The 19,355-nt window shown below is 34.4% G+C and overlaps 2 protein-coding genes across 2 annotated transcripts; both read left to right on the top strand.

Annotated features, from left to right (window-relative positions):
* Window positions 1–1,101: 1,101 nt before the first annotated feature.
* LOC107041367 lies at window positions 1,102–16,312 on the top strand. The gene is made up of 15 exons (XM_015261889.1): window positions 1,102–1,159; window positions 1,294–1,363; window positions 2,366–2,624; window positions 3,028–3,103; window positions 3,222–3,278; window positions 6,566–6,742; window positions 6,826–7,067; window positions 7,656–7,788; window positions 7,872–8,113; window positions 10,318–10,604; window positions 12,692–13,408; window positions 14,652–14,747; window positions 14,849–14,950; window positions 15,853–16,141; window positions 16,241–16,312. Exons 1-15 carry the CDS (start codon window positions 1,102–1,104, stop codon window positions 16,310–16,312), a joined length of 2,877 nt encoding a protein of 958 aa, XP_015117375.1.
* A 131-nt stretch (window positions 16,313–16,443) lies between these two features.
* LOC107041384 lies at window positions 16,444–19,116 on the top strand. Its single transcript, XM_015261912.1, has 3 exons — window positions 16,444–16,661; window positions 17,673–17,894; window positions 18,631–19,116. Exons 1-3 carry the CDS (start codon window positions 16,515–16,517, stop codon window positions 19,114–19,116), a joined length of 855 nt encoding a protein of 284 aa, XP_015117398.1. The 5' UTR covers window positions 16,444–16,514.
* The last annotated feature ends 239 nt before the right edge of the window (window positions 19,117–19,355 follow it).

The following is a 19,355-nucleotide window of genomic DNA, read 5'->3' as shown; positions in this document are numbered from 1 at the left end:
AAAATTAATAATCCCGTGTGAATATTTGAATTACTAAAAATAGATGAATTGTTTATTTATTTCGAATGGACATTGAGTTTATTTTTTACTCATGAAGTTTTTATTTGGGTTGAAACATTTGTTTATATTTGAATGAATAGATTTTATTCAGTTCAAATAAATCCGCTTATTTAAAATTTTTCCATCAATTTGGACAATATTCTTGTTTAAAATGAATAGACTCGCATGAATATTTGCATTGTACAAAATAAATAAATCATTTATTCATTTCGAATCGACATCGATTTTATTTTTAACTCGTGAAATCTTTATTTGGGTCAAAGAATCACTTGTGCACCCGGAGAAATTATTTATTTCAATCAGATAAAACTCTTCAGTTGAATTTTTTTCTTATTCCGACAACATTTTTGTGGAAAATTAATAATCTCATATAAATGTTTTAATTATGGACAATAAATAATTGAAAAGAAATCATTAATTAATTAATTCATTAATTAAATAATTAATTCATTCGAAATAATGAACGATTTCACGTTTAATTAATAAAATAGTTATTCCGATCAAAAAAACGTTTGTTTATATTTGAAAAACGACACATTTGACGTGAATAAAAGCGCAAATAAAAATCAAGTTTAAGTTTAAATAAAATTAATTTTGGGAGGCATTTAAAGGAATAAATTTTACTCAATTGAAGTAAAACTACTTATTTTAAATTTTTCTTTTTTATTTCGACAACATTTTTGTGGGAAATTAATAATCTCATAAATATTTCAAATACATAAAATAATTAATTCATTCATTCCAAATAAATCCTCTATTAGAATAAAAATAAACGATTTATTTGATGCGCATAAAATTGGAAACAAAAATTGAATTCAAGAATGAACAGCGGTTTCACGCCAATTTATTTTACTCAACAGTCCACTTCTCTGGCGGCGGAAAATTCCCTTTCCATTAGCAATTATGTACTAATTAACATTCTGTGTAATTTCGCATTTCTCTCTCGAGAATCTCATGTTTACATTTTACCTCTCGAGTTCTTTCAATGGCCCTTTCCCATCCGAATCCCAACGTAATTCCATTGTGGGGTAATTAACTAACATGACGGGACGAGTGTCACTGGTGGAACAGAAGAGACTGCAGTGGGCCAAAGAGAGAGGTAAATATTTCTCTTGTCTATGTTCAATTAAATAGAATCAGCGCAAAAGGTCAGCCCTGGAAACCGAATGAAAATAAAGTACAAAGTTGCCTAGAATTTCCTCAATACTCTACACTTGGTTACTTTTTTACTAGAGGAAATGGCAAGGTTGAGTGCTCACTGGGAATCCACGAAAAATTCAACACCCGCTCGCACAACTATTCGGTAACTATTCAGTTGTCATAAAAATTCATAAAACAAAAACTTTTGTGTTTAATTGAAAAAATCAAGTGTGTTTTTAAGAGCAACCCATTTGGCCCCAGCAATACATTCACTTTTAATGAATATTTTCTTTTATTTTTGGTGAATTAGAACCTTTTTTATCTTTAATAATGAAATTTGTTAAATTAATTTGTGGATTTTTCACAAAAAATCAACTTTGTAAAATTTTTTCATTTTTTTTAAAATTTTTTCTGACGATTCAAAAGTACTTTCAGACTAAAAAAATTCTGAAGACAACTTTAAACGTGATAAAAGTATAAATAAACTGTAATGTTTAATAATTTTCAAATATTAAAAAGGATTTTTTAGTAGAGACCATGACGACATGAGACAATGACGACATTTTCATTATAATTATAAAAAATCCTTTTCAATATTTGAAAACAATGTCATTTCATTCCATTCAAATTTTATCATCGAAATGTTGAATAATAATAATACTAATAATAATAATGTAATAACTATCATTATTATCACAACGATAATGATGATTATAATAAAAAATAATGAAGAGAATTTTAAGAAAAAATTGTCAAGACATGACTATAAATATAACAGAGAGAAAAAAGTTTTGATTTTCAAGGATTTATCATCAATTATTAATGATAATCCACACTGACCAGAATGACCCTGATCATAAGTGAGTTTCATCACTGAAATTTAGTGATAGATTCCCAAAAATTAGAGATGGTCCCTGAAAATTAATGACGATGTCACAGGTAAAAGTCATAATGTTGCCGAAAAATGGTGACAAGATCACTGAATTTCAGACATTAACACTCACAAAATCATCTAATCGCGAATGCCCAATAAATTCCTGAAGGATAAATTCCTGAAAATCCGTGACATATCCCAGAAAATCAAAATATTTTTTTCTCTGCGAATAATTAAGTTCAAAATTCGAAATTGCAAAAATAAGTTCCTCTCCATCATCCTATCATGCAGCACACGACTCTCATCACGGGAGTCAGGAGTCACCCGCAAGCCGCTGCGAGCGAGTGGTCACTATGGCAGTACAGCGAGCCTCCGTGCATTAGAGACAGGTTCAACGAGCCTTCAAAGTTTAGACTTTTCAACTGGCGGGAGTATGATCAATATTCTCGAGCGCGCCGAATTACAGGGGCCACTGCGAAAGAGAAGTCCCAGCCTACCCCCGATCTACACGAAGGAGCCCCAGCCCCATCACCCAGTGTATTCCACTCAGGTACAACTCAAAATGTACAAAACATGGATCGACATCAATGATTAGTTTCTGTAATATTTTCGTTGAAATTTAAAAATTATTAAAATTATTATTTTTATTATTATTTAAAATTATTATAAGTATTTAAATTAGGTTTCTGTAATATTTTCTTTGAAATTTAAAAATTATGAGATAATTGATAATTTAAATTTTCTATTGACTATGAATTAAATAATTGAAAAGATGAAATTATGAATTGACTGTTGAGCAAATATATCTAAATTTCATAAAAGGGATTTTCAATTAGCCAAATAATCGTCAGGTCTTCGAACTCAATTCTCTCTACATTATAAAAATCCAAACCGACTTCTGGTGATGAAAATTTGGTACTCGAAATTAAGACTTTGAAATTATGGATCCCAAGGGTCAAAATAAGAATCAGATTAAGGATCACAGGGATAAGGATAAAGATCACAAGGGTCAGATTAAGGGTCATGAGAGTTAAAATAGGGGTCACGAGCGTCAAAATAAGGATAATGACGGTCAGATCGAGGTTCACGAGGCTCAGATTAAACTCTCAAGGTCACAAAATTGATGCTCACAAGGGTCGGATTAAAGGTCCAAATAAGGGTAACAAGGGTCAGGTTAAGGGCTACACGATTAAAACTCACAAAGGTAAGACTAAGGGTCATGAGGGTTAGATTAAGAAGTCGCAAGGGTCGGATTAAAGGTCCAAATAAGGATAACAAGGGTCAGGTTAAGGGCCTAAATAAGGGTCGCAAGAATAAGACTCACAAGGGTTCTATTAAAGATCCAAATAAGAGTAACAAGGGTCAGGTTAAAGGTCACGAGATTAAAACTCACAAAGGTCAGACTAAGAGGTCCCAAGAGTCGGATTAAACGTCCAAATAAGGGTCGCAATGATGAGATTAAGGTTCACGAGGGTCAGATTAAGGGTCACAAGGGTAAGAACAAGGATCATGGGGGTCGAGTATTATGGGAACGAGCAGGGGGCGTAGCTTGATAAAATAATTCGGAATTCGAATAGCTAATTAATGATTAATTTAATAATTAAAAATTGATAAGTACTATTAACAATAGACTTCTTCACCATCTAATTTTACTCAAAATCTATGATTCTGTCGCTGTCTGGTATAAAGAAATAATGAAGACAGGAGTGAAATTGAGAAGAACGCCAATACAATAACTCCTGAGTAAATCCCTGAATTTCTCACAGTTCTTGGAAAGTCACCCCCTGAGACGGACTGGTCTCACGCACATCGGCACACATTGGCACAAAATATCGATTTGAAACGGTTCAACGAACCCCGCGATACGAAGTCGGGAGTAACTTCTTATGTCGGGGGCTTTTCAACAGAAGAGAGATCGTTATGCCGTGAAGCACAGTGGAAATACACCCTCGGTTGGGCTGTACACACGTGAGACACGCAAAGCCGGGTGGAAGGGACTCGTACCACTTCGTTCCGTCGCGGAATTCACTTTTCATGATGACCCAGATGGAATAGATGATCATTACATTCATTTATTCATGGTACTCGGGGGGGGGGGGGGAATTTTCAGGGAGGGAGTGAGGGTTGCGGGCCGTTTTATCGGTTCAAATCATATTTATTTATTTAATAGTTCCGTTATTATTAGACGCGTATAAAATTCAGGGGCATTTTCTCATTTGTTTCATGATTTTTTTAGAAGTATTTTTATTATGTTGGATTTTATCTAAATGGGGTTTAATTGCAAAAGGAGATTATTTCCTGCATTTGACGATTTCTTTGACGTTTTCCAGACATTTTTGTTGGGATTCACCCCTAAAATAAACTAAATAATAATGACTGATTGTAGTAATAATACTCATATTTTTATCTTTAATTTACTATTTTGTAATAAAATTTTGTAATTAAGAAGAATATCTTATTTTTCACTTGATTTTTTTTTTCACTGGAAGTTCGGGTTATTTATTAACATTTTACATCGTTTACAAGTATTGTCGCTTTATGAAAAAGTTATTTGTGCTTGTCACCTCATGTTTTATTTAATGAATCGTGTCTCAAGGAAAGAATCACGATTTTCCAAATTTGACAATTCAGGGGGAGTGGTTTCGAGATTTTAGATGTGTTAAAAGGTTCGTAATTTATCAAAAAATATTTGCGATTGTTATCTGATGATTTATTAATATAAGGGCGGGGAACTGGCACATGATAGATTCAGGGATTTCCGGGAACGTATCGACGCAAGCTAGGCTTCGTGAGTGTGACTGATAGAAATAACCTGTGTCAACCCCTCCGTGGGGTGAACGGCCTTGAGTAAAAATACAACAATAATAGTCATAATAATAAATCCTTCAAGTAGTTATATTATATCATGATTATATGTAAACTCAAAGTATGATTGTTTCGGGGTGTTGTTTTTTGAAGAATTATTTATAATAACAATTTGATAATTATCATGAATAATTCTAGAATATAAATTGGTAAATCAATTGTTTATTTTCTAATTGATAACACGAGTGGGTTCCCATGGACAAAAACTAATGCTTTTCTCCATGCGATGGTTGAAAGATATTTTCAAAAATGTTACATTAGTTGTAAATTATTATTTCAGAATTTAATTTCAGGAATGGGGTTTCGTAGGGAGAAATGAAAATTTTCCGGACAAATCAGTTCTCTCAATCTCCTTAAGAACCCATCCAATAACTATAATAACCCTTTATAATATTACTTTCGTAAGAAATGTCATATCCCACATGAAATAGAATGAATAAAAAAACTTGGCTAGTGAGTGAACTCTGGTCACGCTATACTGTGAGCAAGGGGTGGAAACATTGAATAAAAAATGTGACAATAATTATTATTCTTTCAGGAGTTTCTCTCAGACAAAAATAGTATTTCCTCCTTATGACTATTTCAGAGTATTTGTTTGGCATTTCACAATAGTTCAAAATTTTTTTAGGGAAAAATTTCTAAAGATTTCCTTATTTGATGGTTCGAAGAAATTCTTAAAAAATTTCGCATTGATTATTTCCCTTTTATTCATTACAAAATCATTTGCCATTATTGTTTCATATTTTATTTCATGAATGGAATTTCATAGGAAGAAATGAAAACTTTCTGGACAAATCAGTCCTCTCAATCTCCTTAATAATCCATTCAATAATTATAATAACTTTTTATAATGTTACTTTCGTAAAAAACATGTCATATTTCGTTTTAAACAACGGGCGAAAATATTAAATAGAAAATATTAGAATTTTTTGTTTCATTCGTTTGTTGGCTTTTTACAACAATTAAAAACTGATTTGTTCAGACGCCCTCATTTAATAATTCGAGGACATTTTTAAAAAATTCTCATCAGTTATTTTACTTTTCATTCGTGAAAAAAAAATTACCATTATTGTTTCATATTTTATTTGACGAATGGGGGGTTTCATAGGAAGAAATAAAATTTTTCCGGATAAATCAGTCCTCGCAATCTTCTCAATAATCCATTCAATAATTATAATAACCCTTTATAATATTACTTTCTTAAAAAATATGTCATATTCCGTTTTAAACAACGGGCGAAAATATTGAATAGAAAATATTAAATTTTTGTTTTCATTAGTTTTTTGGCTTTACCCAACAATTAAAAACTTACTTATTTAAATGTCCTCATTTAATAAATCGAGGACATTTTTAAAAAATTCCCATCCGTTATTTTACTATTCATTCTTGAAAAAAAAATTACCATTATTGTTTCATATTTTATTTGACGAATGGGGGGTTTCATAGGAAGAAATCAAAATTTCCCGGATAAATCAGTCGTCTTAATCTGCATCTAACACCTGTAATAATCCTTTATAATGTTATTTCGCACAAAGTGTAACGAATAAAAACGCCTGGCTGGAGTCTCACGCGATGCCGTAATTACCCGAGTTGATACCTGAAAATGTGCTCCACAGGAACTTCCAGGCTTAGAAGTGGAGGGTTCACGCTACGCGAATTATCCCCGTCAGAAGCATCCCCCGGTTGAGTCAGAGCGGAACCCTCTGCAGGGTAGTACGTACGAGGAGCGAGAGGGCGAGACGTCCGGATACGCGAGTGACTCGATTGAACCACCCCGGGGCTGCCACATGACTGATGGCAAGAGTATGTCTATCATTTTCCAACCCCCACAGAGTAAACTAGACGGATGACTCCGGGAATCCCCGAAAACTATTGATTTATTGCAGGATTACTACCGCTCGATAAATCCCTGGTGGATAACCAGGCGTCCGGGAGACTCTGGCCAAATCCTTACAGCGAGACGTCAGATGGATCTCTGCCGTCGTCGAGGCGCTTCTCGACGACACGTCTCAACGAACTCAATCGACCGAGATGGGAGAGCGTCTGGAATCGGGATAATCATCATCCCGATCCACCACCCCCGTCTTGGCTCGAACGGGGACTGTCACGAATGGACCATTCGAGTCAGGTGAACAATTTGCGCTTTTCGAATGGCAGCTATGTAATCCTTCAATTTAGGGGTCTATGACTAGGGATGTGAAATGACCGACATTTTTCAATTCGGTCAGGTCACGCAAAATTGACCGTTTTCTGACCATTTTCTGACACCGAGATAATTCCCCATGCAAAATGACCGTCATAAACAACCAGCGTCAAAAATTCGAGAAAATGACCAAAATTCCTCTATATAGATGCAAATTGATGGTCATTTTATTTTTGGCAATTTTTTCGGTCAAATTTTTTGTTATTTTATTTCATTAGTTAGGAATTGAATCGCATTTCATAATTCAAAGTTAATGTTTATTGGAACGAATTACAAAAGAATCGTAAATACGATACNGTGCCTCGTGCGCCTGTACTCCACCAGCGTTGAATTCAGCACTTCTCCGCCTTAGCACGTAATATACTATTTCGTCACTAGGCCCGATAAACCGCGATTATCGGCCCTAATGACAAAAAATATTGTTCGACACACGGTCGTGGGAACTTTTCTACCTCATATGATTACAGAANCTTAGAAGTGGAGGGTTCACGCTACGCGAATTATCCCCGTCAGAAGCATCCCCCGGTTGAGTCAGAGCGGAACCCTCTGCAGGGTAGTACGTACGAGGAGCGAGAGGGCGAGACGTCCGGATACGCGAGTGACTCGATTGAACCACCCCGGGGCTGCCACATGACTGATGGCAAGAGTATGTCTATCATTTTCCAACCCCCACAGAGTAAACTAGACGGATGACTCCGGGAATCCCCGAAAACTATTGATTTATTGCAGGATTACTACCGCTCGATAAATCCCTGGTGGATAACCAGGCGTCCGGGAGACTCTGGCCAAATCCTTACAGCGAGACGTCAGATGGATCTCTGCCGTCGTCGAGGCGCTTCTCGACGACACGTCTCAACGAACTCAATCGACCGAGATGGGAGAGCGTCTGGAATCGGGATAATCATCATCCCGATCCACCACCCCCGTCTTGGCTCGAACGGGGACTGTCACGAATGGACCATTCGAGTCAGGTGAACAATTTGCGCTTTTCGAATGGCAGCTATGTAATCCTTCAATTTAGGGGTCTATGACTAGGGATGTGAAATGACCGACATTTTTCAATTCGGTCAGGTCACGCAAAATTGACCGTTTTCTGACCATTTTCTGACACCGAGATAATTCCCCATGCAAAATGACCGTCATAAACAACCAGCGTCAAAAATTCGAGAAAATGACCAAAATTCCTCTATATAGATGCAAATTGATGGTCATTTTATTTTTGGCAATTTTTTCGGTCAAATTTTTTGTTATTTTATTTCATTAGTTAGGAATTGAATCGCATTTCATAATTCAAAGTTAATGTTTATTGGAACGAATTACAAAAGAATCGTAAATACGATACTCGATATCACTCATGATAAACTCATGAACTTAATCAACGTTAATAAAATTAATTAAATATATATCTCTGTATTATTATGTTTTTGGTCAAAAACTTCATATTAAATTAGGAGGATGCTGGATGAGGCTCGTCTTCAGTCCTTCTAACGAATTTAGTTATCTAGTGTCGCATAGACCCCTAGTGGCGACGTAGGGTCCCTATGACCGCCAGTAACCTTGCCGACACCGAGTAACCGAATAAAAATTTCTGTGTCATCTATATAGATGAGAATTGACAGTCAGAATTGAATTGGTCATTTTTTGAATTCCTGACCGAATCGTCAAATTTATGGACATAGTAATTACCCGTCATGACCGCGGTAATTGGCCGTCATTTGACCGGTCATTTTTGTCACTCACATCCCTATCTATGACTTGTGCATAAAATTAAATTTGACACAGAAAAAATGATTTCTGTGATACTCGGCTGAAATNCGATAAACCGCGATTATCGGCCCTAATGACAAAAAATATTGTTCGACACACGGTCGTGGGAACTTTTCTACCTCATATGATTACAGAACTCACCTTCGGCTCGTCCTGTAACCTCATATTCGCCAGAAAAGTTCCTCACGGCCTAGTGTCGAAATGTATTATTTCGAAACCGTTTAGTGTGCGTAAAGTTCAGAGATCGTGCGGAAAGTAAATTTTAAAAGTAAATTAAATTTATACATTTAGCATTTAGCATTTAGTTCAAGTATTTTATTTTATTCAGCATTTAGTTCAAGGTCTCCATGAAAGTGAATAGAAATCAAGACAAATTTGGATACATATATTCTTAAGTTCTGAATTAATCGAAAATTCAACAAATTGCTGTCGAATGAAATTGAAAACTCTTCTCTGAATTTTAATCAATCAGTTCTTAAATTCCCTCAAGTAGTTGACAAAACGCTTTTACGGACTCGTATCGGAGTATCCACATTAATTAAAATTTCATTCACATATCGTGACGGGTCACATATCAATTTTTAGAATTTTCAATTTTTTTCAAAAATCGGTTGTTCCGGGATAACTAAAATACTGTTCTGAATTCAGTTAAGAAGATGAAGGCTATAGTAATAATCGTTGTTTTGATTTATAGAATAATTGTCAAAATTTTGATTTTTTTTTCTAAAATTTCCCTGAAAGTGAATTTTCCGAAAATTTCCTCAAATATAATGTTTCAAGTTGATTCAATTATGCCAGAAAAAAAAGTGTTTTCAAAACAACAATTCTTTCATTCGATTTATACAAGGATTTCACAAAAAATATAATTAAATAGCGTTAAAATTTCCCCCATTATTTTCCAACATACATTTAAAAGCCATTTCATTAGCTAAAATTAATACTCTGTTGTATCTTGAAGCCCACAATGCAAAAAAAGATCATTACGATCACTACATCTGTTGTTTTGATATTTATGAATTTCGAATTTTTTAAAAAATTCCCTGAAAGTGAATTTTTCGTAAATTTCCTTAAATATAATGTTCCAAATTGATTCAATTATGCCTGAGAAAACTGTCTTCAAACCCACAATTCTTTCCTTCGATTTTTCCAAGAATTTCACAAAAAAATCTAATTAAATAAAAAAGCATTAAAATTTTCCCCATCAATCCCAAAATACAATTGAAAACCACTTCATTAGCTAAAATTAATACTCTGTTGTGCCTTGAAACCCACAACGCAGAAACCCGTTCCCCTTTCATCTACAGCCTCTCCCTCCCCTCCTCTCCCTACACTCAGCACTCAAAAATATATAAATGCTCTTCTCCACCTATTTTCCTAATCCCTCACTCATCGGGACGAAATTCCGTAGATTCTGGTAATAAATCACGATAGCGCAAGCAGCCCAGACAGCTCAACGACAGGCTCCACAGGGTCTGACTCAAAGACGTACCTCCGAGGTCAAAACATACCCGTCGATGCGCACATACTCCAAGAGCGCGAGGCAAAAAGGCAGAAGGCATTAGAGCTCCAGAATGCAATAAAACAGCAGTTGGAGGAGAAGGACAGAAAGCGTCGAGAGGAACGAGAGCAAAAATTACGGGAGGAGCGCGAAGAGGAGGAGCGAATAAAGCGAGAGAGGAACAAAGAGAAGGAGAGGTGACTACTCCAAAGTCTGTAATTATACGCCTGAAATTACGACACTTTTGGCCCCTTTTTTACGGCGGTTGTGAACCCAAATTTACGTACTTTATAGCCTCTCACATTAAGACATTAAGACATGCAGGCTAGACATTCTAGGCGTCTTACTCGAGGATCTTTCGTTTCAGCTTGTGATGCCCCATTTGCATTTCCAAATACTTCATTCATTGTTTACGCCTGTAATGAAATTTTTGGAGGAAAGAAATATTTCAAGAAGAAGACGATTTTTTAATTTTATGAATTTTAATTTTTAATTCCGTGATTTTATGAATTTTATGACTAACGAGAATTCCTAATTTCCTAATTTCCCTAGATGGCTATTGTCTTGAATTAAAATGTCTTAAAGACACCAACTTTTACAGCAGGTTGTGGGTACGAGAAATACTTCAAGAAAAAAATAATTTCATAATTCCAGTAAATTTTCCCGGGTCAACGGAGAAAAATTTATCATTTGTCTTGCACTTTTTCCCCAATATAAAGTGAAAAAGTACTGAAAATCGAGTTCACTGCACGATAATTTCACTCTTTCGGTAATTTTTCTGTAAATTTCTTCTCCGTGGAGATGTCGAATATCGAATACTGATTAATTGTTATTCATCTTTATTATTTTTTATGAAATGGTTTTTTAATCGATTCTTTTAATTGATTAACTATCTACTCATATTATAACTCAACATGACAAATTATTTATTTTTTTGCGAATTCAATAAAAAAATTTCGAATAAAAAAATTAAAATTGGAATGAAAAAATGCGTTTTTATTTCCATCGAATAAACAATTTTTCAATGTGGAAAAAAGTTTATTTGAATTGAAAATATTCGAGGATTTGCAGGTCTGAATTTGTATCTCAATATTAAATTGTTAGAAAACATTTTAAAAATCTGAAAAAAATTACAAAGTTTACTTTTGGGTAAAGATTGATGAAATAATTTAAAACTTGAAACGTTTTCAAATTACGAGCATTTTCTATAAATAATTTGTCTTGTATTCTAGTTTTTGGGCTCTGAAGTCATTAGCTAATTCGAAGTGAAGAAATCTATTATGTCCAAATGATAAATGAGCTAATGACCAAAAACTAAAATACACGTTGAAAATTCGGTCGAAATCCTCTCCACAACATAAATAATTTATAAACAATCCATTTTTAGCATAAAAATCATTTGTTCGGAATCGTAAAAAAATTATTCATATTCAAAATTTTACCAGAAATCGATTTCATGCCTAAAAAAATTAAGTTTCCAAAAGTTTAAATAATTTCAATTATTTATTTATAACAACGAATGTTCAAAAAAATGATAATTCTGTGCAAAATGCAATTTGAATGACGCTAAATATTAATGATTATGGTCAAATTTTTTCACGCAATTTAATTGACAACTTCGATGATTGGAAATGGTTGAATCTACAGCGGGGTCTGTACCAAACGTAAAATACTAAGTACTTCGGCTATTTTTTCTCCAGTAAAACACTTCTCTACTTTTGTAAAATAAAATCATTGTAAAATGGCATTTCATCGACATGTTACAATGAATTTATTATTTAAATTTTGCAGGTCTGAATTTGAATCTCGATATTGACCCGTTAGAAAACATTTTAAAAATCTGAAAAAAATTAGAAAGTTTACTTTTGGGTACAGATTGATGAGATAATTAAAAAATTGAAACTTTTTCAAATTACGGGCATTCTTAATACATAATTAACAAAAAATGAATTTTTCACCATAAAAATCATTTGTTCGGAATCATAACAAATTTATTCATACTCAAAATTTTGCTAGAAATCGATTTCAGGCCTAAAAAAAAGTCTTCCAAAAGTTTAAACAATTACAATTCTTTATTTACAAACAACGAATGTTAAAAAAAAATCTATGCAAAACGTAATTCGAATGGCACTAAATATTCCCGATTTTTTTCAACTTTTTCTCACGCAATTGAATTGTCAAATTTGATGATTAAAAATGATCTGTACCAAACTAAAAGATACTTGGCTATCCTTAAACAGCCTTGAAGCCCCTAACGTTTACAGTGACGAACGGCTCATTTCAGATTCGAGGAGGAACAGAGACGCCTGAAGGACAAAGAAGACGCTAAACTGAAGAAAGAAGTGGCCATGCGGGAGATCCTCGAGACTGCCGAGAGAATAGCCAGAGAGGAGAAGCGTCAGAAACGTCAACGGGACGATAGCAGTGACGTTGGACGGTTCAATGCCCCTGAAACTAGAGAAACTATAAATACAAATGAACTTTCAACATCAAACCAACAAATAGCGCAATCCGAGACCAATGTCTGCGTGGAGAACCCCTCGGGGGAATCGGCTAACGAAGAAAAGGCGGCGGAGAAGAGCGAGAAAATTGGTGAAGAGATTAAGGAGAGTCACCTTCGCCTGCCAGTGAACAAGGAAGTGGCCATTGTGCTGACTGGGCGGCTCGAGGACTCGGAGTTTCTGAGTGGCTCGAACCTCCAACTGCTCAATCTCATCGTCAATTCAACTCCGCGGGAGACGAACCACTCCGGAGGGCTTAAAGCGGGCATTAGCGCCATCGTGAAGACTCTGGGAAGTCCCAAGTTGGAGAAGAGCGAGATGGGCACCATGTGCTCACCGAGGTTCAGGGAGAACAGGCTGTTGACCCCTAGCAAGTATAGGGGACTCTCGGGGAGGGATTTTGGGACGCAGACGGACGGGGAGAACGAGGGGGAGGGCGAGGGGAAGGACGGATGCAAGGAGAGGAAGGAAGTTCTTAACAGCAGGAGAGATATTGACAAGTAATTGGAAGTCCATTTTTACGAGGAAATTCAGAAGTTGAGGACTGACGTTTTGGACGTTTGGGAGATTACTGAGGCTCAGGGATAGCCGTATACATAAATGACAGTTGATTACTAATTTTTAGGAGAGTGACATCGAATGCGATTTAGGGGGAAAAATGTTGAAATTTCAGGTTTCACTGAAAATTCAGGAAAATTCCAGAATTTTAAGCAGTATAAAGACGAAAATTTCTCAATTTATTTGAATTTCTAGTCTTATTGAACATTTTGTGGCAAATTACATTGAATTTTCAGTGAAATCTGAAATTTCATGATTTTTTAAAATTCAATATAATTCAATGTAGGGGGAAAATCCCCCTAAATCGCATTCAGTGTCACTGCACAGTGAAAAATCCGGCGTGAATTACATTGAACTACATTGAATCATTCATTTTCAGTGAAATCTGAAATTTCATGATTAAAAAATCATGAACGTTCAGATTTCACAGAAAACTCAATATAATTCAATGTAATTCAATGTAGGGGGGAAAAATCCTCCTCAATCGCATTTAATGTCACTGCATAGTAAAAAATCCGGTGTGGACTTCTTAGGAGACCGTTTGGTGCTGAATTAACACCAGATTTTACATGCGATGGCCTACGGTGCAGTGCAATTTTAACACTGCAACTCCACACTAAAAACGGTGGGGACTCATTGGGACACCGATCGGTGTTACTTTAACACCAAATTTTTTACAGTGTGTCCTGAAAATTCAAAAATATATTTACCGGAATTTTCTGGTGTTCTACTCGTTTTCAGGGAAAAATAGAACTGAAATTGACAGTTCTCTTTGATTTTTCCACGAAATTCTGAATCTTCAGTGTCGAAATTCCCTGAAATTTCAGTGGTAATTAAATTCGATAAAAATCTCCAAAAAGTTTACTGGCAATTTCAGACAAAAATTTTTAACAGCGTATAATTACTGTTAAATTATTAAGTAGTCAATTAGTTAATATCAAATTTAAATTTTCAATTATTGAAGTAATCATCAATTCAAACAGCCAAATTTTGAATTACTCATTAATCAGTAATTAAGTCAGAAAGATTGACGATTATTTGGATAATCGGAAATCCCTTATAAGAAATTTAGTATTATCTACTTTTTAAATATTTTTTAAATATTCCGTTTTCCTCGCGATTTTTTTCCATCAATAGTAAATTCCTTTGCGATGTTTTTTCATTCTCATTTCATCGAATTTGTAGGTCAACCAATACCGGCTCAACCGACGATAAAAACTCTCGATCGAAGTCACAACCGCGAGCTAGTATTGACGCCCGACCCCGGTGGAACGCCAATAGGTGAGTAGATTCATCAACGAGCTCCCAATCCGGTTTTATTGGAGATGAACAAAACCGGTGAGGATTTTCATTGATTTAAAAGTGATTAAAGCTTTGCCCAGGCCCGGAACGCGCTACCGCACGCAAAGCGAGAAGGATCCCCATTATCAGAGGCGATTGAGGTTGAGGAGGCGTCGCGTTGAGTCGAGTGACGAACGATCGAGGTAAAAAAATTCTTTATTGTGGAATTTTCCATTGAATAAAGATTTACGAGGAAATTCCTAAAGTCGGTTTTTCCAATTTTTTAATTATTGCGCATTCATTTTATGCAGAAAACAAATTAACACACCTCCTTTTTTATTATAATTTTTTTAATGATTCTTTTTCCATCATTTTAGAATTTAAACATAATTTCAGGAAAAATCACTGCCGATTAATTTAGCGATAAAAAAAAATTATGATCATGTTCCTCGTCATTCATCCCAGATTTCCCTCTCCAACCAAAAAGTCCACTAGTCAAAAATCAAAACAAGAGAAATCAAATTAATTAACATTCTTTATTTTTATTATCACTATTTCATTATCATACATCATTATAATAAAGTATTGATATATATAACTATATCATTATTTTTATTATCATTTTTTCACTATAAAAAATGCAATGTTTTACTTCAAATTTCGCCATAATTCAACATGAAGAATCGGACAAAATTTTTTTCTTTTTTCAGAAAATATCCCTAGTAAAGAATTTGTCAAATCAATTGAGTGATTGAAAAAAAATTATTATCTCATTCCACCTGATATATTTCAGTTCTCTCTTCAATAAAATATAAATCCGATTGAATAAGGACCTGCGAGGAAATTCCAAAAATAGTTTTTTTCAAATTTTTCCATAATTTTGCATTCATTAAATTCAGAAAACAAATTAATAATCAACACACCTCCATTTTTATTATCATTTTTTAAATCATTCTTTTTCCATAATTTTAGAATTTAACTATAACTTCACGTGAATAATAGAAAAAGTTAAAAATTAAAAATTAAGACAAATCTCAGTTAATTTGTAAAATTAATTTAGCGACGGGAAAAAAGTAATGATCATGTTCACCGTGATACATTCCAGATCGCCCTCCCCAAACCGTCGAAAGTCCACGAATCAAAAATCAAAGCCCCGCAATTCCACCCGAAGAAAGGTAAAATTAGAGCATTACGATGCGGATCTTTCAATGGACAGTTTAAACTCAGTCGTGCCCCTCCGAATAACCGAGCACGGAAGAATCCAACTTATGGATGATAAAGTTGTAACGAGTGCCGGTGACTCTCGAAACGAAGACGACAAACTGGAACCGACGAGAAAATTGGATCTGTGGTGCGGCGAGCAGATACTCTCCCAACTGACTGCCCTCAGAAATGTAAGAGACTCTCTCAAAAAATACAATACTAAAGCTCCACTATTTACCCCCGAAACAAACGTTTCTATTTACATGATAAACATTTACACGATGTTCCAGGGTCTGTTATTCAAGCAACAGGAGTGGGACACGGAGCGATGCTTAGTATCTCCGAACACTGACTATTATTAACCGGCGGGATATTATTACAAAGATTTTTCCGAACTTTACATTTTTTACAATTGAATAATTCCCATTGCTGATTTTTAATGAGAGGACTCGAGGGGATATTTAGACATAATTAACGAGAGAACAGAGAACTCGGGGGAAAATAAAAATAGAGAGGAAGTTAGCTGGATTTTCTCAATTTTCCAGAGCAGATTAACTCGATATAATGGCTTTTCAACTGGACGATTTACTGAGGGACGACAAGAGGGACGGTAATTTAATTCCCGACTTGAGTAAAGCTACGTGTAATTCACAGGATGAATTCCGTCGGCTACGTGAACGCTGTCCCGAGTACAAGATTAAACCGGAGAAGGTGCATCTTCTTCACTTGTTTTTTTATTTTCGTTTCTCCAACAATTTTTTAAATCTTGAACATCATTCACAGTGGGGGAGAGTGGGGCAAAGTGAAACAGTCCAAAAACGATTGCTTGACGCAATTCAAGCAAAACAAAATTTTTGTTATAAATTTTTTTTTTATCAACTTTTTTTTATTTCTGGGAGCATTGATGAGAAAAAATTTTTTTTTGCTTGAGTTGTGTCAGAGTCGTTTTTTGACTGTTTCATTTTGCCCCACTCTCCGTAGTTATAAAAAAAACAGGTAGAAATCCTCATCAAATTATCAATTGAAGAAAAAATTATTAATTCAATATGAATTAATTATCCTGTACTAAGAAATAGGCGAAACATATGCGAGACTTGAGAATATTTCAAGTTTACGTTACCTTAAGAATAAAAAATAGTTATTTATACATAATATAAATTCATATAATATAAATATAAAAATATATAATATAAAATGCATAAAATTAAGATAATGTTATTAATAAGAATAATAAAGTTTACGTATTATATACATAATATGCTAATATTTTAAACATTTTATATATAAATAAGTATTTTTTACTCATAAACTAAGATAAACTTGAAATATTTCTAACTCTAGCATAGGCTTAGCGAAATAGATAGCTGACCAAAAATATTTCACCCATTTTTAATAGAGGATTGACATGAAAATTGGGAGACAGTTCTTTGCAAAAGACGAACACTTGCACCTGATTTCATAAAAAACGTGAATTTTTTGTCCTAAAAATTTTTAAATTCCATCTTCTCAAAATTTTTCTCAAATCTGAACACAATTATAGTGGAGATCAACTTCTTTTTAATGAAAAAATGAATAGATATGATCAAAAATAATATGCAGAAATGAGTAGCCAAAAATATGCCACCTTTCCTAGTAAATTACATGAAAAAAAAAAGGAAATTATTTCGTTTTTTATTCTCATGTGGAACGAGGGTTCAATCACGATTTGAGGTTTTTCCGCAGCTGAAGAGGGAAGACGCGAAAGTAAGGGATAAGGATTTCTCGTGGCGAACGACGAAGAAAGAGATGAAGATGATGGAGCGGGAGTGGGGGTACGGCGATCCGATTCCACCGGATATGAGGAGCTTGGATCTTCAGGAGCTTCAGAGGGTGGCTATTGATTGGCGAATGTTGACACCGTTGAGGCCGAAGCTGAGAGCTGACGAGGAGATGTTTTCTCGATTGGTAAATGCATTAAAGCGTGCGGATTTTAATCCATTAAGATTGAATTAATCAGAAATTTTCTGATTTTTTTCTTTTTATTTATGTATTAACCTACAATGGGTTATTTACAATCAGTTTGCTGAATATGTTACAAAGGATGTTTGGCTTCGTTGGTTGATTTTCTCTGATACAATTTTCTGAATTGCCTAACAAATTTGGCTTTTGTCTTTTATTTAATGCACGAATTAATGAAAGAATTTTGCGACGAATGAATTTTTAAATATGTTTTTTTCAATTTTATGTGCATTCTCATGTGAATATTTCATCATTTTAATTGTTATATTGAAGGAGCATTCAAACTTTCTCGGAATTTTTTAAACATTGACTGATTTTGAAATGATAAAATCTATTTAAATTTCAATCAATTTTTCATGAAGATAATAACATTATAGTTTTAATTACGAACTTAAATTTTCTAATTCATTTTGGAAAATGTTAGTGACTTAATCATAATTAAGTTAGCAAATGATAACAATTCAAATTTATTGAAGTTGTTATTCAAGTTTTTTCTATTGATAAATAATATCAATTTCAACGATAATAATTTAGTTTTTTAATAATTAATTGAATTATTATTCAGGTTAATGAATAATAATTCAATGTAATAATTTTCCAATGATGAAATAAATCAAAATGCTGTACATAAATTTTTTTTATCCCAGACATATCTCCTCTTGAATAAAGACTTTCAATCTAGGTTGAAATGGGAAAACTTGAGCTAAAGACATTAGCAAAAGACCGTCGCATATCCATCAGTCCAATCCGCCGGAGTAAGAATCGCGCCGGAATAATAGAGAGCAGCGTAAAAATCTGCGGTGAATGTGGCGAGGAGTATTGTTTCACCGAGACCTGCGGTGACATACTCTACGACTCATTCACCCGTGTCACAGTGGCGCCCCAACAACAGAAGATCAAAGTCTCGGAGGACACTGCGGCCATCATCGCCGGTATGAACAAAGGCAAGCGAAAGAAGAAGAAGAAGAAAGGGTTGAGGATTAAAGTCAGTGTGCCGGCTCGCAAGAGTGCGAGATTAGTGACGAGGAGAAAACAGAAGAAGAGTAAGAGCGATAGCACAAAGGGAACTGCTGTCAATGGGGACAAGAGTGAAAATGATGGAAAAGTGAAGAAATTCAAGCGGAAGTGCAGCAAACACTCGAAGAAGAGTCATTTGTCACCGAAATAGAAGAAACGAAATGTGAATTTAAACCTGAAATGTTGTATTTATGAGGAATGATGAAGGAAATGGCAAGAACTTTTAAATAAAATTAAGTATTCATGCTCTTTTTGTTTTACTATTTTATTTCTCATTTTTGGTCGAAATGTAAGATTGATGGATTTGAGGAAAGACGAAAAATCGCCGGAAGTTGGGTTTGATTCCATGACTTGCAATTAAAAGTGAAAAAATTTGAACGCTCGAGGGAG

The sequence above is a fragment of the Diachasma alloeum genome, unplaced genomic scaffold (genome assembly GCF_001412515.2).
Source record: "Diachasma alloeum isolate Michigan unplaced genomic scaffold, Dall2.0 Dall_scaffold_00364, whole genome shotgun sequence".
NCBI lineage: Eukaryota > Metazoa > Arthropoda > Insecta > Hymenoptera > Braconidae > Diachasma > Diachasma alloeum.
This window is presented reverse-complemented; position numbering and strand designations above follow the sequence as displayed.

Excerpts from the sequence above, each read along its gene's own strand:
- LOC107041367 (XM_015261889.1), top strand. The coding sequence starts at position 1,102 with ATGACGGGACGAGTGTCACTGGTGGAACAGAAGAGACTGCAGTGGGCC. Across the intron at positions 3,104-3,221 it reads TCAGATTAAGGGTCATGAGA|GTCCAAATAAGGGTAACAAG; the intron begins GTTAAAATAGGG and ends GTCGGATTAAAG. Across the intron at positions 8,114-10,317 it reads GAATGGACCATTCGAGTCAG|ATTCTGGTAATAAATCACGA; the intron begins GTGAACAATTTG and ends GAAATTCCGTAG.
- LOC107041384 (XM_015261912.1), top strand. The coding sequence starts at position 16,515 with ATGGCTTTTCAACTGGACGATTTACTGAGGGACGACAAGAGGGACGGT. Across the intron at positions 16,662-17,672 it reads ACAAGATTAAACCGGAGAAG|CTGAAGAGGGAAGACGCGAA; the intron begins GTGCATCTTCTT and ends GTTTTTCCGCAG. Across the intron at positions 17,895-18,630 it reads AGGAGATGTTTTCTCGATTG|GTTGAAATGGGAAAACTTGA; the intron begins GTAAATGCATTA and ends CTTTCAATCTAG.